This window comes from Nyctereutes procyonoides, unplaced genomic scaffold (assembly GCF_905146905.1).
Source record: "Nyctereutes procyonoides isolate TBG_1078 unplaced genomic scaffold, NYPRO_anot_genome, whole genome shotgun sequence".
In the NCBI taxonomy this organism is placed as follows: Eukaryota; Metazoa; Chordata; class Mammalia; order Carnivora; family Canidae; genus Nyctereutes; species Nyctereutes procyonoides.
In genome coordinates this window covers 25,774,581-25,794,129 of record NW_026575041.1, presented here as the reverse complement: position 1 = coordinate 25,794,129, position 19,549 = coordinate 25,774,581, and the positions used below count along the sequence as shown (strand labels likewise).

The 19,549-nt window shown below is 34.0% G+C and overlaps 1 protein-coding gene across 1 annotated transcript in view; it reads right to left on the bottom strand.

Annotated features, from left to right (window-relative positions):
* CNTN5 (contactin 5) overlaps positions 1-19,549 on the bottom strand; it is a 488,760-nt gene that overhangs the window by 325,792 nt on the left and 143,419 nt on the right. Inside the window, exon 7 of the mRNA XM_055320376.1 lies at positions 11,493-11,696. Within this exon, the coding sequence (XP_055176351.1) occupies positions 11,493-11,696 (204 nt within the window). The remainder of the gene's footprint in view (positions 1-11,492; positions 11,697-19,549) is intronic.

The window sequence follows — 19,549 nt, the reverse complement described above, 5'->3', positions numbered from 1 at the left end:
TAAGTGTATGGTATTTGGCCTTCTCTGGCTGACTAATTTTACATAGCAATAATACCCTCCAAATCCAACCATGTTGTTGTGAATGGCAAGGCTTCATTATTTTTTATGGCTGGGTAATATTCCATTGTGTATATATAGTGCATCTTAAGAAGAGAAAAAGTGAACAAAGGGGATGGAGTCAGAAAATTCTGGAGTAGATTTTAAATGAAAACTAATTGAAAGCAAATAATAAAATATAAAACTCTTCTCAATGTTACCCCCTCCCCCACAAAAAGCTCTATTAAAACATCAGTTCTACACAGAGGAGTCTCAATAAGCACAGGAAAGGACAACAGCAGAAACAAACACTACAGTAAGGGAACTAGGGAAGGAGAGTCTATCTGCAATGACCCATGCACTAGTGAAATACAGCGGATATTTTGTCAAAAATAATAACAGCCACCTTTCTGATTGCTTTTGCTTCACACATATTAATGCACTAGTCCTGACAATAACCCTGTGAGATAAGTATTCATGCTATTCCCATGTTTAGAAGAATAAACAGAAGTGCAGACAGGTTAAGTCTCTTGTCCAAGGATAAGGTGTCCAAGGATAAGGTGGTAAATGAAAACCAACTTGCTGACTGATTTACTTCAAAGAAAATTAATCAAAACAGATTCCAGTTTATATCTCTGAAATGATGCTACTCTCATGAGCTTGCTTGCTATAAGCTTTTTTGACTGATGATAAAGGAGGTAGTATAACAGGTAGTTTACTGGCATTGCACCTGCACCCTCTCTTTTCTTCTATAGTCTAGACTGTGGCAATGCTTTTGAGTTGTGGATAGAAATACTATTTATCTTATGTGAATTCTGGGAAAGGTGGTTGAAAGCCACTAATCTATGCAAGAAGTAAAGAGTATTATAATTAGTAGTTGAAAGAAAGAGATAGGTGAAAAAAAAAATCACAGGTATAGAATACACCAAGCTTGCCAAACCCATGGAACTTATATATGTGGTCATGAGGTTTGGAGATTTTAATTGACCCAGATATGTTTATATTAGATATTTAGGAGAAAGGTGATCTTACTAACAACACAATTGAAGAAGTTAGTTTGTGGGTAGATTTTAAATTGAAAAGAGAGAAAAAGAAGTGCTCATTAAAGAAAAAAAAAAAAACCGCCGTAGAAATACAAAGGGAGCTTGAGAGTAGAATCCTGGAAGAATATCTATATTTACAAATTAATGCTCCTAAATCCCTTCTAAAACAACACCAACTGTAAAGAAGGCAGACAAAAGGGTGAATGGAGATAGGTAGACATAGAGTTAAACGCAGTGATTGATTTAGGGAGTAGATAGAGAAGAGACCATTAAAGGTGCAGCTGAGGGGATCTATGGGTGGCTCAGCGTTTTAGCATCTGCCTTTGGCCCAGGGTGTGAAATAAAGATAAAATCTTTAAAAAAAAATAAAGGTGCAGATGAAACTCTTTGGGATGGTCTACTGCCAGGTAAGTCAAGAAAAGAAAATATTTTCAGGTTTAAACATAAACCACAAAGAGGTCAAGAAAGACAAAGGCTGAGAAAACACTAATATATTTGATTAACATATAGATGACCAGTTGTGAGAAAACATGTTGAGTGATGTGGTGAGACTCAATGCCAGATTTCAGGTTATTAAATAAATAAAGATAGTGTAGCAATGGAGACGTTGTAGAATAGTCTGACAATAGGATGAACTGAACGTATATCTTCCATTCTTACAAAAAATAACTCAAAGTCCACCTTCTTTCCTTATATCATGAATGATATATTCACTGTTGCAATACTAGCTATCAAAAGTTTACAACTTTTGAGATTTCCTAAATTACAATAACAAGGAAATAAGTAAAAACCCTGTTAGATACATAATCTAATTTTATCATATAAGTACTAATTTTATCAGTACTTATTAAATATTTCTTCAAAGTCTATATATATTAAGAGAGTTAATGAAATGATAAACATTGTTTTTCTTGATAAAAATCCTATTTCTATAGGTAAAAGTTCAAATTGCTTTTATAAGTCTGCTTAAGGAGAAATTGAATTGTACAATGACTGATTGTCAGGGACATTTGAGCAAACTACATATTCTTTTTTTAAAGACTTTATTTATTCATGAGAAACAGAGAGAGGCAGAGACACAGGCAGAGGGAGAAGCAGGCTCCACGCCGGGAACCTGATGTGGAACTCCATCCCAGGTCTCCAGGATCACGCCCTGGGCTGAAGGGGGCGTTAAACTGCTGAGCCACCCAGACTGCCCTTATATATTCTTTTTATTCAGAAATTATCCAATGATTTCTTGAGTTTTTAGTTCATTTGTATAATATCAAGATGATAATCTTTCCAAAGAGACACATAGCAAAATAAATAAAAGATTAATAAAAGCCAAATAAATTTCTATATTCCTGCAGAATTTGACATAAAGTCTTAATATATTCAGCTTCCTTTACATAGATAAATATACATGAGTAGGAGTGTTCTTGTCACAAGCTTTCCAAGTCCCCTAGGAACCATCCATAAGTTGAAAATCCTGAACAAAAATATCAAGCTACCAAGAAGTGAAGAAAGGTACACAATCAACTCTGGCAAACAGGAGCAAGACAGCTCTCACACACTACTTCAAGAACTACAAATATTCCACAGGACAAGTAAAAATACTTTTCTCTAGATTTGTGTTTGGTCTTTGTATTAGTTTTCTATGGTCATTGCAAAAAAAAATACTTGGTAGTTTAAAGTTAGCACATTTATTCTCTTAAATTCTGAAAGAAAGACGTTTAAAACCTGATGATTAAAATTTCCTTTGGCCTAAATAAAGGTAGCCTCCCTTGAAAGCAGGACTACATTCCCTCTGGAGATTCTAGAAAAAATCTATTTCTTTGCCTTTTCCAGCTTCTAGAGGAATATTCTTTGCATAGCTTCTGGCCTTTCCTGATCTTCAAAGCACATCACTAGCTCTGCTTCCATCACCACATTGCCTTTACCTCCTCTGTATTCAAATCTCCCCCTACCTCTCTCTTTACAAGGACATTGGTGACTACATTTAGGGCAAGCGCTATATGTCTAGAGGAATCTAGGTTAATCAAGGGTAATGTCTCCAAAATCAGATCCTTAATTTAGTCACATCTGCAAAGTTCTTTTACCATAAAAGTACCATTTAAAGTTTCTAGGAATTGGAATTGGGGGCCATTATTCAGCCTACTGGAGTCTTCATTTTTTTTTACCCTTCCATTGCTCATAGGATCTGAATTATTCAGAAGTCTTTAATGGAGCCGTGTATAATTTCCTTGTTGACACTACTCTTGTCTTAAAAAATAAACCTGTTGTCCACACATAAATTCTCAGCTGATGACTTTGCCTGTGACTCATTTTTAAAAAAAGAAAGAAAGAAAATGTAGGAATAGGTGAAAAAAAGATTGAACACACTTATTTTGATGAACAGTGAGAAATGTTTAGAATTGTTTAATCATATTATAACCTGAAACATAGAATGCTATATGTTTTTTTTATTTATTCATGAGAGAGAGAGAGAGAGAGAGAGAGAGAGAGAGAGAGAGAGAGAGGCAGAGACACAGGAGGAGTGAGAAGCAGGCTCCATGCAGGGAGCCCGACGCAGGACTCAATCCAGGGACTCCAGGATCAGGCCCTGGGCCAAAGGCAGGCGCCAAACCGCTCAGCCCCCCAGGGATCCCCCTAGAATGCTATATATTAATTATACTTCAATTAAAAATGTCATCAGATTTTTCACCACCAAATAGGTTACCTGCATCTACAATCTTTTTACTTTTCTTCTCACTGTGACAACTGATGAATTCTCTAACAAAGGACAATATTTCTGCATGCATTCTCAATCTATTCCCACTCACTTTTTCAATTTAGTTCTTCAATGATTCTCTTTACTGTACTCTCCAACTCTGAGGTTGGGAAAAGGACCATGGACCAATTTCTTTCTCCCTTTCTTCTTTCTTTCTTTCCTTTCTTTCTTTCTTTCTTTCTTTCTTTCTTTCTTTCTTTCTTTCTTTCTTTCTTTTTCTTTTTTCTTTCTTTCTTTTGTCTTTCTTCTTTCTTTCTTTTCTTTCTTTCTTTCTTTCTTTTTTTTCTTTCTTTCTTTCTTTCTTTCTTTCTTTCTTTCTTTCATCTTTCTTTCTTTCTTTCTTTCTTTCTTTCTTTCTTTCTTTCTTTCTTTCTTTCTATCCTCTCTGTACCACCAGAGAGCTATTATAGCACTAGGGAATGGGGCTGAGATTATGCTGCCTTAAGAAGGAGGGGAGTCTTGTAGGAAAAGATCCCATCTGGACTGGAAGAAGTATGAGTAGTCCTGTACATAGTGGAATGTAAAAAGATGCTTTGCTATATCTTCTTGAAGATTTAAATCTATTATTGGAACATGGTGATTCTCTTTATCCCTAGAAATGTGTTTAATATGTTATCAATAGAACTAGTTCAACTTCTTTTTTTTTTTTTTAATTTTTATTTATTTATGATAGTCACAGAGAGAGAGAGAGAGGCAGAGACACAGGCAGAGGGAGAAGCAGGCTCCATGCACCGGGAGCCCGATGTGGGATTCGATCCTGAGTCTTCAGGATCGCGCCCTGGGCCAAAGGCAGGCGCCAAACCGCTGCGCCACCCAGGGATCCCTCAACTTCTTTTTTTAAATTAATATTTGCTTTTACATATTTTCCATTCTTTCATTTTAACACTTGTAAAGTTTTTAGAACAATGCCGTACATGTAGTAATTAAACATAAATATTGATTACACAAAAATAAAATTAGCTAAAAACAATATTCAGAATTGGGCTGGGAACACAGATTAGAGGAGAAATAAAAGTATGAAATTGCCATAATTAAAAGGGAGACAGTGAGACCCTGAAGGGAGACTACCGACAAGAGTGCTATGGGAGAGGTAGGAATGCTTTGAAGGAGAGATGTGGGAATGAAAATCTGGCAAAAGAAAGATGTGGTTAAAGGGGAGCATTCAATACATTTTACTGTGTTATGTGGAATGCCATAACTTCACTAATTACCCTCTAAACCATTAGCAAAAATCGGTATTATTCATAAATGCTTTTAAGGCTGGATTTATTTGTTTTGGTTTAATGAGATGATACGTGAGATTGGCCTCATGGGACACTCAGTGAGAACAAGCAGATCCTAGGATGCAAGTTATATTCAGTCTTTAGGGTAATATCCTCCCTTGTAACTATATGAAGATGGTTGTAACTATTTGTTTTGTTCTGCATTATATCCTTAGTACTTCACAGACTATCTAACATATAGTAGGTATGGGATACACATTTGTGAATGTGTGAGGGTAATTTCACACCGTCAGCGGGGGAAATCTAATCTTGTCACTTATGTATTCAGATCTTCTAAAGCTTCACCTTCTATGTTTTAGATACCTCTTACATGCCAGTTCAAATCTTGGCCAGATTTTTTATTCCCTCAACTGCCCCTGCAACCAGGTCTATGCAGGAGCAACGAGTTGCCCCTTGAGACATAGTGCAAGTGCAGAGTTAACCGCTTATGGTGCCACCTTCAAGGATTGGGAGATGGAAAGTCAGTGATATGTCTACCAAGGAGACTTCTCTGAGTGCATTTCATAAAGTTCTGTTCCTGTGGGATCAAGCTGCGGTGGCCTGTAGAAGCAGTCATCTCCATAATGCAACCTCCCTTTACACTGTTTCATGCCTCCAATCCACCCAATCCCTCATTCCAGCTCTCTGGGATAAATTCCAATTAACTACCTACAAACAAATTTTGTTCCAAGCTTTGCTTTAGCAAAACCCAAGCTAAGACAATACATTCTACAGTAACACATTTTATAAAGTAAAATTTTGTTTGTACTTGAAAGGAAATAATGTGCATATGTATATAGCTTCAATTAGTTTTAGAAAGGTCTACTTTTTTTTTCCAGAGAAATGTAAAGATGCAATGTTCTTGAAGTGATTTTCATAGCTAAGTATATGGTCACAGCAGATTAAACATGCTTTATATTCAAACTGCTGCAAAGGTGTTTGCCAAGTTTGCAGAAATATCCATTACAATGCTTGTCTCTGCCGTGAGAGATTTGTAAAACCCAGCAGGAATTGCAGCTGACCATGCTACAATAAATGGATTCATCCACAATTGTATTCTATTTTTATTTTCAGACTAAGTGTTTAATATATGCCACCTACTTGGGAAAACATTCAGGAATATATCCTTCTTATGAATAAACTTTTCAATTATTTTCTTTTTGAAGAGAGATCAAATAGTGAAATGAAAGCTTTGAATTAAAAAATCTGTGCTTTTCTTGGGTAATATTAAAAGTTTCCTGTTTTTCACACATTATCCTGGCATGAATTTTATAACCATCCAGTAAGTTCAGTAATTTTTAATAAAAACTGTTCACTTAGATTGCATATAGATGTTAAGTCTGAGAAGTTTGGAAGTTGGTGTGGGTTGACTATAGAATTGGTTCCCTTCTGAGATAAGGGTGGAGGTTATCTAGGTGAAGTGTATTGACAGCTCTGCTTTGATGTGAGTTCTGAAACAAACTGGCTTTCAGGCTGCAGACACCCAAATATCAGAATGAGAAGCTTTTATATTGTGCATTACCATCACATTAAGTACTTTAGTCTTCCATGAAAAATTCATTTATATTATTAAGAGATCTGCCCTTTGCTCTTTTTTGCATGTAGGTAGAGAGAAGGAGTGAGATTCCAATATTTCACTGAAACAGTTCAAACATACCTTCAATCCCTCTTTGTTCAGGCTTATGCCCCCTTTCACAACTAACTGATTTCAAAGCTTCTCTAGGCTTCCAGAAGGTACATGGTCCTTAGCCCCTTCATTAGATCCTTTAAACTTTATTCTAGGTTTTAGTTTTCTCCATTTAGGTTTTAATTCACATCCTCCCTTATTCTCCCAGAAATCTAACAAAATGTCTCACTGATTAATGAAATACTTCCTCTCCTTCAGCATTCTTATTAATGATATGAATTTCTTCTTGTAGGGTGTCAGAAAGGGGACAGGTAACAAATACGTGCACCTAGTTCACCATTCTGAGCTGTATGCTCACATCTTGTTCAAATATTCATTTCCAGGGGTGCCTGGGTGGCTCAGTGGTTATACATCTGCCTTCAGCCCAGAACATGATCCTGGGGTCCTAGGATTGAGTCCCACGTTGGGCTCCCTTCATGGAGCCTGCTTCTCCCTCTGCCTGTGTCTCTGCCTCTCTCTGTGTGTCTCACATGAATAAATAAATAAAATCTTTTAAAAAATACTCATTTCCATTGGATTTTTTGATACTACACTTCTGTTTTTCCTATTACTTCTCTGACTTCTTTCCATTATCTTTTGTAGGATTTTTATTCTTTACTCTTTGCAGTTTGGATTATGCAAGTCTTAGTCCGAAACTCACATCTCTTCATTTCATACTACTTTCATGGACTTTCTTAACCTTAGTAATGGTTTCATTTACCAGTTCCTTCTTGATGACTCATGTTTATATTTCAACACTATTATTAAAACAATTAATTGTGTTTTAGAATGTTAAGACAAACTACATTCAATTTTAATAAAAAAGGAAAACTACATCAAAGTGTTTCAAGATCTTATTAATGTTAGTAGCCTACTTTCCTTGTTATATTCAGTTTCATTTATTAAAAACATATTCAGTACAGTGTACACATCTAAAATAGCTTTAAAACCTGCAATGATATTGATATTGATATTGAATGATAATTATATAGTAATAATTTGTAAATTTGCTTTTCAGCTTTTACAGTTAGTCTATGGGGAAGTTTAGAACACTTGTAAAAGTGTAACAGTAAAAGCAGCAGACAAAAGGACATAAATGTAGTGTAGGAAGGCTGAAGGAAAAAGTAGAGATAAAAATATCTCTGTGATATGTATAAGAAGTCAAGAATTATTTTTCAGGAGTTAAGAGAACAGTAAAGATTTGAATACATTATCAAAGTTTAAAAGTAAGCAATGGAAAACTATTATATAAATATAAATTAAAGGAGAATAGAAGATATATATGTATATATACCGATATGTACAAGGGAGTCAATAATTACTGTCTAAAATTGCCTAAATAAGAAACAATTTTTAATGCTAGAAAATATATTTTTTCATGAAAGAAAAAAGAATTTAAAAAGTTAGCTCTAAGAAGTAGGATTGATGGGAAGGTGGTGTGCGTTTTCTTCCCCTCCATCAGCACTTATAAACCACTACACTTATTTGATATAAGTGTTTTATTATAATAAAAATTAAACAGTAGATAAATGACAACTAAGGAAACAACCTTAGATAATTCATATAAAGAAGAAATATGCATTTTTGAACTCATAAAATCTTAAATGAAACTGTCATTGAATGATATAAATTTTGAAAATATTTTCCACCTGTTTTTTTTTTTTTTTAAGATTTTATTTATTTATTCATGAGTGGCAGAGAGAGAGAGGCGGAGACACAGGCAGAGGGAGAAGCAGATTCCATTCAGGAAGCCCGATGTGGGACTCAATTCCGGAACTCCGGGATCATGCCCTGAGCCAAAGGTAGACAGACGCTCAACTACCAAGCCACCCAGGAGTCCCTCAGCTGTCTCTCTCTCTCTCTTTTTCAAGGATTTTATTTATTTATTCATGAGAGATACACACAGAGAGAGAGGCAGAGACCCAGGCAGAGGGAGAAGCAGGCTCCATGCAGGGAGCCCGACGTGCGACTCGATCCAGAGTCCCCAGGATCATACCCTGGGCTGTAGGCTGTGCTAAACCGCTGAGCCACCAGGGCTGCGCAGCTGTCTCTTTTTAATTTAAATACTAACCTTAATGTAACAGTTCATTTTGCTTTTTATCGGCTTTGTTAAGCCTTTTATATAGTACTGCTCAAATGATTTTTCAAATGCAAATATCCATTTAAAAAGTAGTCAACAATATCAACTGCATCAGTAAATTCAGTTAGTATGAAAAAAATATTAGTTTTCATGGTAGTACTATTTTGATAGTACCACTAGTACTGTAAAGTACTACTAGTAGTACCTTTTTATTATACTGTTGATAGCATAGTACTGGTTATATATGAATCAGTGTATTGTTCTGTAAAGGCCAAGAAAACAGCTAAGAGTGGGGGAATTGGTGCTAATAGGAGGAGGAACAGTATAGGAATTCTATTGAAATAGATTAAGGGCTAAATAGTAGGGATGGAGAAGTAGATTTAATTTTATTAGTAGGAAGATTAATTTATTAGCATCTTGTTTTTGTGAAGTGCTGATAAGCAGTGCAGTTTAAAGAAAGCAGAGAAGATTCTGTGGGAGAGTTAAAAATTAGCCATCCACAGAAATTTAGTAGGATTGAGAAGCACTCCCGAAGGCCTGAGTCAATATTGTCATGAATCAATGACGGGTGTAATTTCCTAGCAGTTTTCAGATTCTCAAGGTAGTCACAGATTAAGAGCAAAGTTGAATTCATTGGGACTTGGGATTTTGCCAAGCAATAGCAATAGAAGACAGGGGCAAGAGAGCTAAAATAGCAATAAAAAATATTTTAATTATTCTTGAAATGTTTGACCATGGCAGATAAAAGATCAAGTTAAGTGATATATCTGTACCATGAAATAATAAAAGGAATACAAACAACTGTTGAACATGGGCACTGAAATAGTGAAATTGGTTCTGTACTAGTGAAACCAGTATCTGTTTTTGGATTCTGATTTATACATGTGCTACTTTCTCTCATGATGGTCAGTCAGTGCAATATTTAGGTCAATTATATAAAAATAAGACAGCTACTGTCAACCTCAGCCACTCTCCAAGTATATATTAGTATTACATAAATGAATAACCTTAATGGAGCTCTTTATTGACTAGTCAGCAAATTTTTACAATTTTCAGGCAAAGATGTTTTAAATTCTTAAGGAGTTGAGAAAATGCTTGGAAACATGGAAATGAGGTATAGAAAATCATTTAATTCTAAACTTTTAACTAAATAAATTTTTAAAATAATATTTATTTCTTTTTTCTTTTCACCCTGTGGACAGTTAAGAGAACAATAAAGATTATTTTCATATAATCTTGAAGTTGACACAATATATTCACAATCACAGCTTTAACTACAGTGAGGGAATACCCAATGCTGAATTTTAAATATCTTTCTCCACCCTAGCCCTCTTTTATGCATATTAGGCATGTATATCTAAATACCTACTGCATATGGATTTCCCAAGAATATTTCATCTCATTATATTAAAACTGAATTCCTCATATTTACAAACTCCTCAATCTGTGTTATCTCTTCTTTTGAAGAGAATTGTCACACATTCAATGAACTGTGTTCTTACTCTAGAGCCTCATATTTAATTTATTATTAAATCTTAGTAATTCTACCCATTTAATATCCTGCATATTTCCTGCTCTCCAATGCCATTACCACTGCTTTCATTCTGTCTTTCATTACCTCTCAGCTGGTGATTTTCATTAGTCCGAATTGGTTTCCTAACTTCTGTTCTTTCCCAGCTATCCCTCCATGCCATTTCCTAGCTATGTGATCTTTGGCCCTTTGGCAGTCCCTTCATGTCCCCAATATTGGCTTCTTCATCTCTAACCTGGATATTGTATTTGTACTCTCTACCAGATAGTGTGTGTGTGTGTGTGTGTGTGTGTGTGTGTGTGTGAAATACATAAAATGAGAAAATGAGTAGTAGGTGAAAATCTTTTGATGAAACTCTGGGCCTCCACTGCAGCAGCATATATTCTAAAACTAAGGATATAAAAGAGTAATGTTGAAATAGATTATTTTTTAAGCTTGACAATCAATCAGGATTCTCAAGCTCACTTCTTAATAATGCCTTCATGGATTTTTTATTGCATGACAGAGCAAGCCACATATCATATATCAACTGGTAATGCAGCACTTGACTCCTTTAATACAATGCTTAACTGTAAATGTCTATAACTACAAATGAGGTGTTTAAATTTGAAGATACTTTAGATAGATGGAAATACCTATAATTACAGAATCATAATTTCTGCCTGAATTGCACTTAAAAGTCAAAGTTCTATTATTGGAAAAGTAATAATAACAATTATAACTATACCATGAAGTATTAAAAGCCGAACATTCAATTGAAGGTAGCAAAATAAAAAAGTAATGAAAAGTGAACCTATAAAATGCTTGCAATTCATACGCATATGTTATATAAAGGCACTAAAGAGCAAAGAAAAAAACTGTAGTCTTTTTTACAGTTCATCTTTTCAGATGCTTTATCTCTCTTTGGCATTAGGATAGCATTATGGTTAATACATCTCATTCAAAGGTCATCACTTTCATATGCCAAAATTTTTATTTTGGGTATGCATAATTCAGACTAAAAGTGTAAAATTTCTAAATATGAAAATTAAAAAATATTTGTATTAGGCTTATGTGTTTTGAAATACATCCTTATTTTTCACAGGTGAGGTGGCTGACCATTTTAATCCAGACCATGCAACTTACCATCATTGCGTAGAGTGAGTGGTGTTGGAGGACTAAGTACTCGAGCGTTTGTCACTGTGTTTTTCACCAGGCAAATATAGCTGCCAACATCTGATGTTTGGACTTTAGAAATATAAAGGTTGCCTGTCTCCTGGGAAATGAACCGTCGGCTGTCCTCCACCACAAAGGAAGGGAACTCGTTAAATACCCAGCTATAGATGATCTCTGTAAATACACAAAATTTGATTTTTGAAAGATAAGATTATTTTACTAACAGTTAAAGCTCAAACAAGAACTCCTTTACTAAGTGTTTGATCTACTGCAAGGCCATACATATTTGTATGTATGTATGTATGTATGTATGTAAGTATCCAGATACCTATATGATTTAGTATTTTTTGTTCAAAGGACTTTTGTTCTTAAGGATTACAGGAAGATCTGAAGTATTTCTTAAGGATACTTAGCATTTATCCAACCATCCACCCATCCATCCATCCATCATCCATTCATTCATCCATTCATTTCAGTGTGTGTTGAATGTGAATTAGATGATTAGGACTTTGATAGCACTAAAACTAAAAAGATGAGAGAAACAGTTTCCGATTCTCAAAGATCAATTTAATGAGAGATTTACCCAAACCTATTAATCAATATGGAATAAAGAAATGGAGATATATATTCTATTGCAAAGAAGGCATGAGAGAGGGGTACTTAAGCAATCATGTTGATCAGGGAAAGCTTCCTGAGATAAAAAACACATAAGCTACATTCATTTATTCATTTATTCAACCAGTATTGCTTGAGGGTCCAATAGACCAAGCAGTGTTCTATTTTTTTTTATCCTTCTTGGAATTATGAAATGCTTTGCTATGCAAAATTGAAAATTATTTTAAAAACTAAATAAACATGTTAATCCACAATGCCCATTTATCTGTAAAATTTGAGAAAATGTCAATTTTGTATACACCTGGTATCCAGTTAGAGAAAATGGTAAGGCAGTCAAACATGAATAAGGGAACCAAGAGAGGAATTTGTGTTGGTGTTATAAATTTGGAAGTCTTAAAAGATTAATCTGAGCTAGCCAGGTGAAGAGTGGATGGCATGCTGTCAGAGGAGACAAATGAGAAAGTTCATTCACACAAGGACTAGATGGTGTGAATGGACTACAACAATAACTAGTTTTGTGTTATTGGAGTGAAAATTTCGAGGAAGAGAGTGGTAAGAGAAGAGGTTGGAGAGTACAGGTAAATTCAAACTACTAAACAAAGATTAACATGGTGTATGTATGTTATATTAAAGAGCTTGTGCTCAATCTTGTATGGGATGTGGTACCACTGGATGTTTTTCAAGGAAGGGTTGACATAGATACATACATTAGTAGATTTTCTGGTGATTCTGCAAACGTTGGATTTTATTGCAGGAAAGATAATAAGATAATATTACATACCAAAAGTGAAGGCTGAGGAAGTCTGAATCAGAATCATTATAACAACAAGAAGATGTTGGTCCAAGAAATATACCAGAGGTAAGTAAAAGAAAGAGACAAATAGTCCAGGAATACTCTCATGTCTTTCTTGAGTGACTGGAAAGAAAATGGTAAAAGAAATTGGAAATATACCAAGTCAAACTAATTTAAGGAGAAAGATTATTGGTTCATTTTCAGGACATGTTGAGTTGGAAGTCTGTGAAGAAAATCTGTGTAAGGAGCTCTAGCAGTTGGCAAGTAGGTGTTCAAAGTCCAGGAAAGGAAATCTGAGGTGAAGGTTAAATTTGAGAGTTGTCAGTATAATTGTCAGGTATAATTGAATCCAAGTAAATGGGTGAGATAAATTAGGAAGAGCAGATATGGTGAGAAGATACTCTGGGAAACACAAACATCTAAATAAAGGTAAGAAAGAAGAAACTGCCGAAAAGATTCAAAAGGAATAAAGAAAATGCAGTGTTATAGGTGCCAATGACTTAATCACAAGATTTAGCCATTTAATCCACAAGATTAAATAATATCAAACAAGGAAAAAAGGCTCAATAAAATAAAGAAAATGTTACTTAAGATTGGCATTTGGGATATCACTGAATGGCAACTTCTATAAATGAGTGGGGATCAAAATCAGACTGCAATTGAGGAATTAGAGGCATTGTATATGGGCCGGTAGCATTCAAATCTCAATAAGTGTTAGAATTACCTATGTTACCATTGAAAGAGCAGATTCCAAGGAGCCTTTTCTCTTACCTACCTGCCATGAGTGGTTGAAAGTAAATTCATTGGTCTGGCCCTATATAGTTTCCAGTGGAAAGTCTGGCATTTAGTCAGTCTTCCGGGATACTCAAGCAGAGACTTGAAGCTTACCCATCCATACTGGAAGTCAGTGGAACTAATTTCAAATTTATACATTGATCAATTAGCTCTGAATACCTTCCTAATTTATTACTATTTTTTTTTATCTTAACTGAACCAGTATAAAATGTACAGTAAAGATAAATCATTAATTTTTGTGAATACATGGTTAAGATAGGTGGTATCATAGACTAGCTTCTGTGAAAAGTCAGAAACATTTCATAAACATCTTAGGCAGGTGTATTCTATACAAACAACTGATAAATTAAACGTGGTATTTCTTCTACTTCTAAATTCTCCTCTCCTCCCGTGTATTTTCTTCACTTAGTTCAATTGATTAGAACTTCCAGAGACAATGTGCCCAAGTCCTGAGTTGGCTATTTACAGATGGTTTAAATATTATTTATTTATTTGAGGACAGAGCATGTGTGCTTGCAAGCCAGCATAAATAGGTGGAAGGATAGATAGAGAAGCAGACTCCCTGCTGAGCAAGGAGCCTGATGCAGGGTTCTGGGATCATGATCTGAACCAAAGGTAGATGTCTAAAAGAATGAGCCACCCAGACACCCCGTTTATAGATGGTTTAAATTAACCAAATATTCAAGTAACTCTCTGAGGTTGAGTTTTCTCATTAAAAAATGGGAATAGTATTACTTTCCTCATAAGTTTTCAAATAAGATAATTTAACCAAAAACTTAATACACAATAAGTACTTATAAAATATGAAAATTAACATTTCCATTATCTCCTTCCCTCAAAAATTATTAGGTGAGGAGCTTTTTCTATGTATTTAACTTAAATATAAGGAAAACAGCAAAGAGGATCTAAGATAACACTGAAGGAATTATCAGTGTTTAAATATTAGTCTGTTTTCCATAGAAAATTTCAATAATGTTTGATGCTAATTCTAAGCAAGATTTAGCTAATATTTATTACTTCTAAGGCATACAATACAGTTGTAACAGATGCTTGAGAATTCTGAAGTTATAATGCATTAATGTATACTACACATATGCAATATCAAAACTTTCAGATATTTTAACAAGTGTTTTACAATAAAAACTCTTTTTTTATAGCTAAAGTTACCCACTTGATTGTCTTTAGTCCAGTTGATATTTTACTAAGAATATTAATGGTTTCCATGTGGCTTTATTCAAAGAAAATCCAGAGTATTTTTGAAATACTTCATTATGTCCTTGCACTTCTTAACTAGACTCTAAATTCAAGGACTTTTCACATTAACCATATGAATTCTTCTAATTGTTATAATAAGAGTTTCATTTGTTGTTCACACATAACTCACATATTCTGATATTTTTGCAATTTATTTTAAATTAAATTTTACTGGAGTTAGCTCAATTTTTGGCTTATATTACTTGAAATTTGGGGGAAAAGAAAGCAGTGAAAAATTTAAAACTATTATTCCTTGAAATACTATTTCTGTTATACTTATAGGGCTTATTGAGCCAGTGTTTTATAAAATATTTTTACAAAAGGAAGAAAGTATACAAAATTGACATTTTCTCAAAATTACAGATAAATGGGCATTGTGGATTAACATGTTTATTTAGTTTTTAAAATATTTTTCAATTTTGCATAGCAAAGCATTTCATAATTCCAAGAAGGATTACGTAGAAATGTTATATAATAGAAAAGTTGACAGTCTGAATTTGGATTGAATTATTGCACTGTGCCAAAAATGGAAATATTGAACTAGGTTAAAACTTTTAATATGGCTACTTACTTTCTCCTATAAGGTTTCATTCTATATTTGCATTTATTTAATATCTCTTTCAAACTTCTCTTTACTATCTTAAAAAATAAGCATTAATTATATTTCTAGTAAGATATCAGAACCTGAGGATTACAAAATTCAGGAATCTAGTAAAACATAGTTGGATTTGGTGTCATAGTTTTTAGTTTCATATACCACTTAATTTCATAGAAACTGTGCTTTGCCCTTAAAAAAATTTAATCCAAGTCAATTTATTAACTATTAAAATTTTAATATTATTGTTCATTTCAGAATATTGATACTAGTCTGATCAATTGTGATTTTCTCATTTTTAAAAGGTTCTCTTTAATGATATGTTTAAGACAACTGAAAATGTTTTAGAAGTTCTTCATATAATTCTTCAGTGAATATTTCAGTATTTTAATAAACAATGACTACTTTTTCAGATATCTTGTGCATACTAGCTTGTGAGAGTCTCCCTCAAGGATGCTTCTACCAAAAGTTGCATTTGGGATATATCTACTTGGGTTTGCCTTTTATGTTAATTTTAACTAGTGCATTTTTGATACTATGTGGTAGTATATATTTGGTCTACAAATGCAAGTATTATGACAGCTTGAGGGTTTGGGTTCTCATGTAAGATTTTTTTTTCTCCCTGAGTCAGAGAGTGATTCTAGTTCACTGAAGTCAAAGCCAATTGCAGGCCTGCCTTGGTGCAGATGTTATTCTAATTTCTCCTGTCAAGCAGACCCCAAAACTTGTATTCTATTCCAGTATTAATGTTTATCCTCAAGCTCCTAGACTTTAGGGTCCATGACACAAAGAATCCACCTTGGTTCCAAGATATCCTCAGGATTATCGGTATTTGTAGATTTTAGCCAGGATTTTAGCCCTCTGTTTTAGTTCTTATTTCTTTTTGACACATGGAGATTTCCACTTCTTTCTTGGGAGCTTAACTGCATATTGAAATTGCCTTTATTTTATTTATCAGTTATAAAATTTTGGTATTAGGAAAATTTCTAGGTGGGCTTTATCTGTCTGTTGTCCTAATTGAAAGTCCAGGTTTCATGGCTTTATGATTTGCAGAGTTTCAACACAATTGTTGTAACTGATTAAGTGTCACAAAACAGACTATCTTGTCTTTACTCCTCTGACAATTAGTTAAATGATATATTTCCACATATACAGAGTATTAAAACATATGGGAGTACCCATATGAGCAACAATGCTCATTTGTCATAGATGCAGTGCCATTAATGAAAAAAGTGTGAGAAAGGGGAATGAAATTGCATACTGGACTCTGAAAGTCCTTGAAAACAGTTTCAATGTGTAATCACACATGATTCATTTCAATATTCTTTAATATAACTACAAGTTAGAAAATAACCATTCTTCTTCCTAATATGTATGTACACATCAGAAGCTCTACGTCAAAGGATTTGGAAAGAACACAACTGACATAGCATCTGAGTAGTTTACTGACTCAATTAAATAAAGCAACTCTCCTAGGGAGCCTATTTATTTTATCCTTGTCAACTATAAAAAGGAAAACCTAAAAATCAGAAGTTTCATTTTTATGATACATTCAGTTTTATGATTTAAGATAAAATTTTCCAAGTGATGGGCTCTATTTACCAAAATCCCCAATCTTACGCTTTTGTAATTATTCCTGTAATGTGAGATTTAATGTTATATCTGTCAAAGAACTATAATTATAATTCATTCTTATTACAAAATTATAATTTTTAGTTTTTAAAAATTGTTTTGTACTTTAAAGTATTTTTCCATTAATTTTTACTGGATAATTCTTAGTAGAGTATGTGTCATACGCAATTTTACTAATTGCCTTGTAATTATTTTTGTTTTTACAATGCCATCATCCACTATGATGACTCCTCTTCTTTCTTTCTTTCTTTCTTTCTTTCTTTCTTTCTTTCTTTCTTTCTTTCTTTCTTTCTTTCTTTCTTTCTTTCTTTCTTTCTCTTTTTTTCTTTCTTTCTTTCTTTTCTTTCTTTCTTCTTTCTTTCTCTTCTTTCTTTCTCTTTCTATGAATTAATTGATGTGAAGATATTTGGATAGGAGAACTTTGTAAGTTACTGGCAAAAACAATATGGCTTTAAAAATTGGCACCTCAATGATTTTGTTTATAGAGAGCTTGCAGCATTTTGGCTTTTGGTATTAATGACAGCGTGAAGGAAATTGTAGAGAATTGTCCTATTAATTATCTACTACTAAGCATAAAGGGATACAACCTGAAATTAATAGGAAATATCTTTTTTACATTGCTGATTTATGCCTTCATTGTGATAGAAAATGTTACTATTTGCCACATGAATTACTCTTAGCAGGGCAGAGACTTAATCTCCTTTTTTCACCATTATATTGTTAGAACCCAACAGGATGCCTGACATGCCTGCTTCTCCCTCTGCCTGTGTCTCTGCCTCTCTCTCTGTGTGTCTCTCATGAATAAATAAGTAAAATCTTTAAAAAAAATTAATAACATTTGATGAATACATGGTCTTGATAAAAAATACCTATTTACGTATTTTTATAAGTCTCTAAGTTTTAGGAACAAGAGTTAATTTTTTTTTTTTTACAATTTTAAAGGTCACAGGAAGCTTCCTAGGACTTTTTATCTTTAAAGATTTTATTTAATTTATTCATGAGAGACAGAGAGAGAAAGAGGCAGAGACATAGGCAGAGGGAGAAACAGGCTTCTCACAAGGAGCCTGATGCAGGACTCAATCCCAGGACTCTGGGGTCATACTCTGAGCCTAAGGCAGACGCCCAACTGCTGAGCCACCCAGGCGTCCTCTAGGACTTTTTTATATAAACCAATTTGGCCTTGAGAATATGAGTCAAAAATGGTGTTTGAAGCAGGGCTAAATACAGACCCTGGGAAATAATGTAGGCAGTTTTAACAGTCTGGAATGTACTCTCTGTGAACAAAAGAGAAAGGGTCATGTTAGCAAAGTAACTATGAAGTGTTTATATGATTTATTCTGCCAGGTAAATGGGACAAAAGTTGAAGCTGCATTAAATTTTGAGGTGGCCCAACTTTCTATCAGGTAAAAGCTTCCATGATAGTCAGTCATATTTCCTGTGCTTGAACATGTTCACTGACACTTTGTTGAGGAAGCTGATGCAGCAGCTGAAGTTATTAAATGGATCATATATAAAAAATTATTTTGGCTGCTAGCTCTAGGATGAGGACTGAGATCAAGATAACTGGAAGTGTCAACAATTAAGTAGTGATAAATTATTATATGCAAAACACTACTTAGGATAGTATGGAGATATATAGTGGGACCAGGAAAGGAATAACTTGAGATTTTATTATGAGTCACATACTTTATACAGTTTTCCAATCCCATCACCCTACCCCCACCCCCTGTTAGAAGGCAGAATTATGAGTGAATAAGACCATGGGCTTTGCCATCACAAAGATCAGAGTTTCAGAGATGCCTGTGTGATCTGCTGATTTAATTTTACTAAAGTCTTAGTCTTCTCATCTGTAAAATGGAGGAGATTGTAGGTTAAATGAGATAGTACAAGAAAGGTTAGTTCTACAGAACTAGGTTCAGTTGGTTATTATTGTTGTTATAATCATCTTCATTAAAATAATTCTGAAGCTCAAACAGGTAAAGAAAACAGTAGAAAATTACAGCTAATTACATATCAGTGGGAAAATTCAAATTTGTCTGACTCACTCCAAGCCTATTTCTTATCATTATATCATACTGCTTAAATTGTTACAGTCTAATCTTTCTGAACCTCAGTTTCAGTATCCATAAAACGGGATAGCAAAATTTGTATATTATGTTGTGCTGAGGATTATATGAGAGTATTCAACATAATTACTCAGTAAGAATAGCTGTTAGGTCAGTATACATGACCTAGTTTAATACAGGATGTGAAAGAATGCAGATTCACCTTTAACCTTGTACCTTTTGATTTAATTTCTACAAGTGTTAAGAGTAGCACCTTTAAAACATAGCCAGAGGCAGG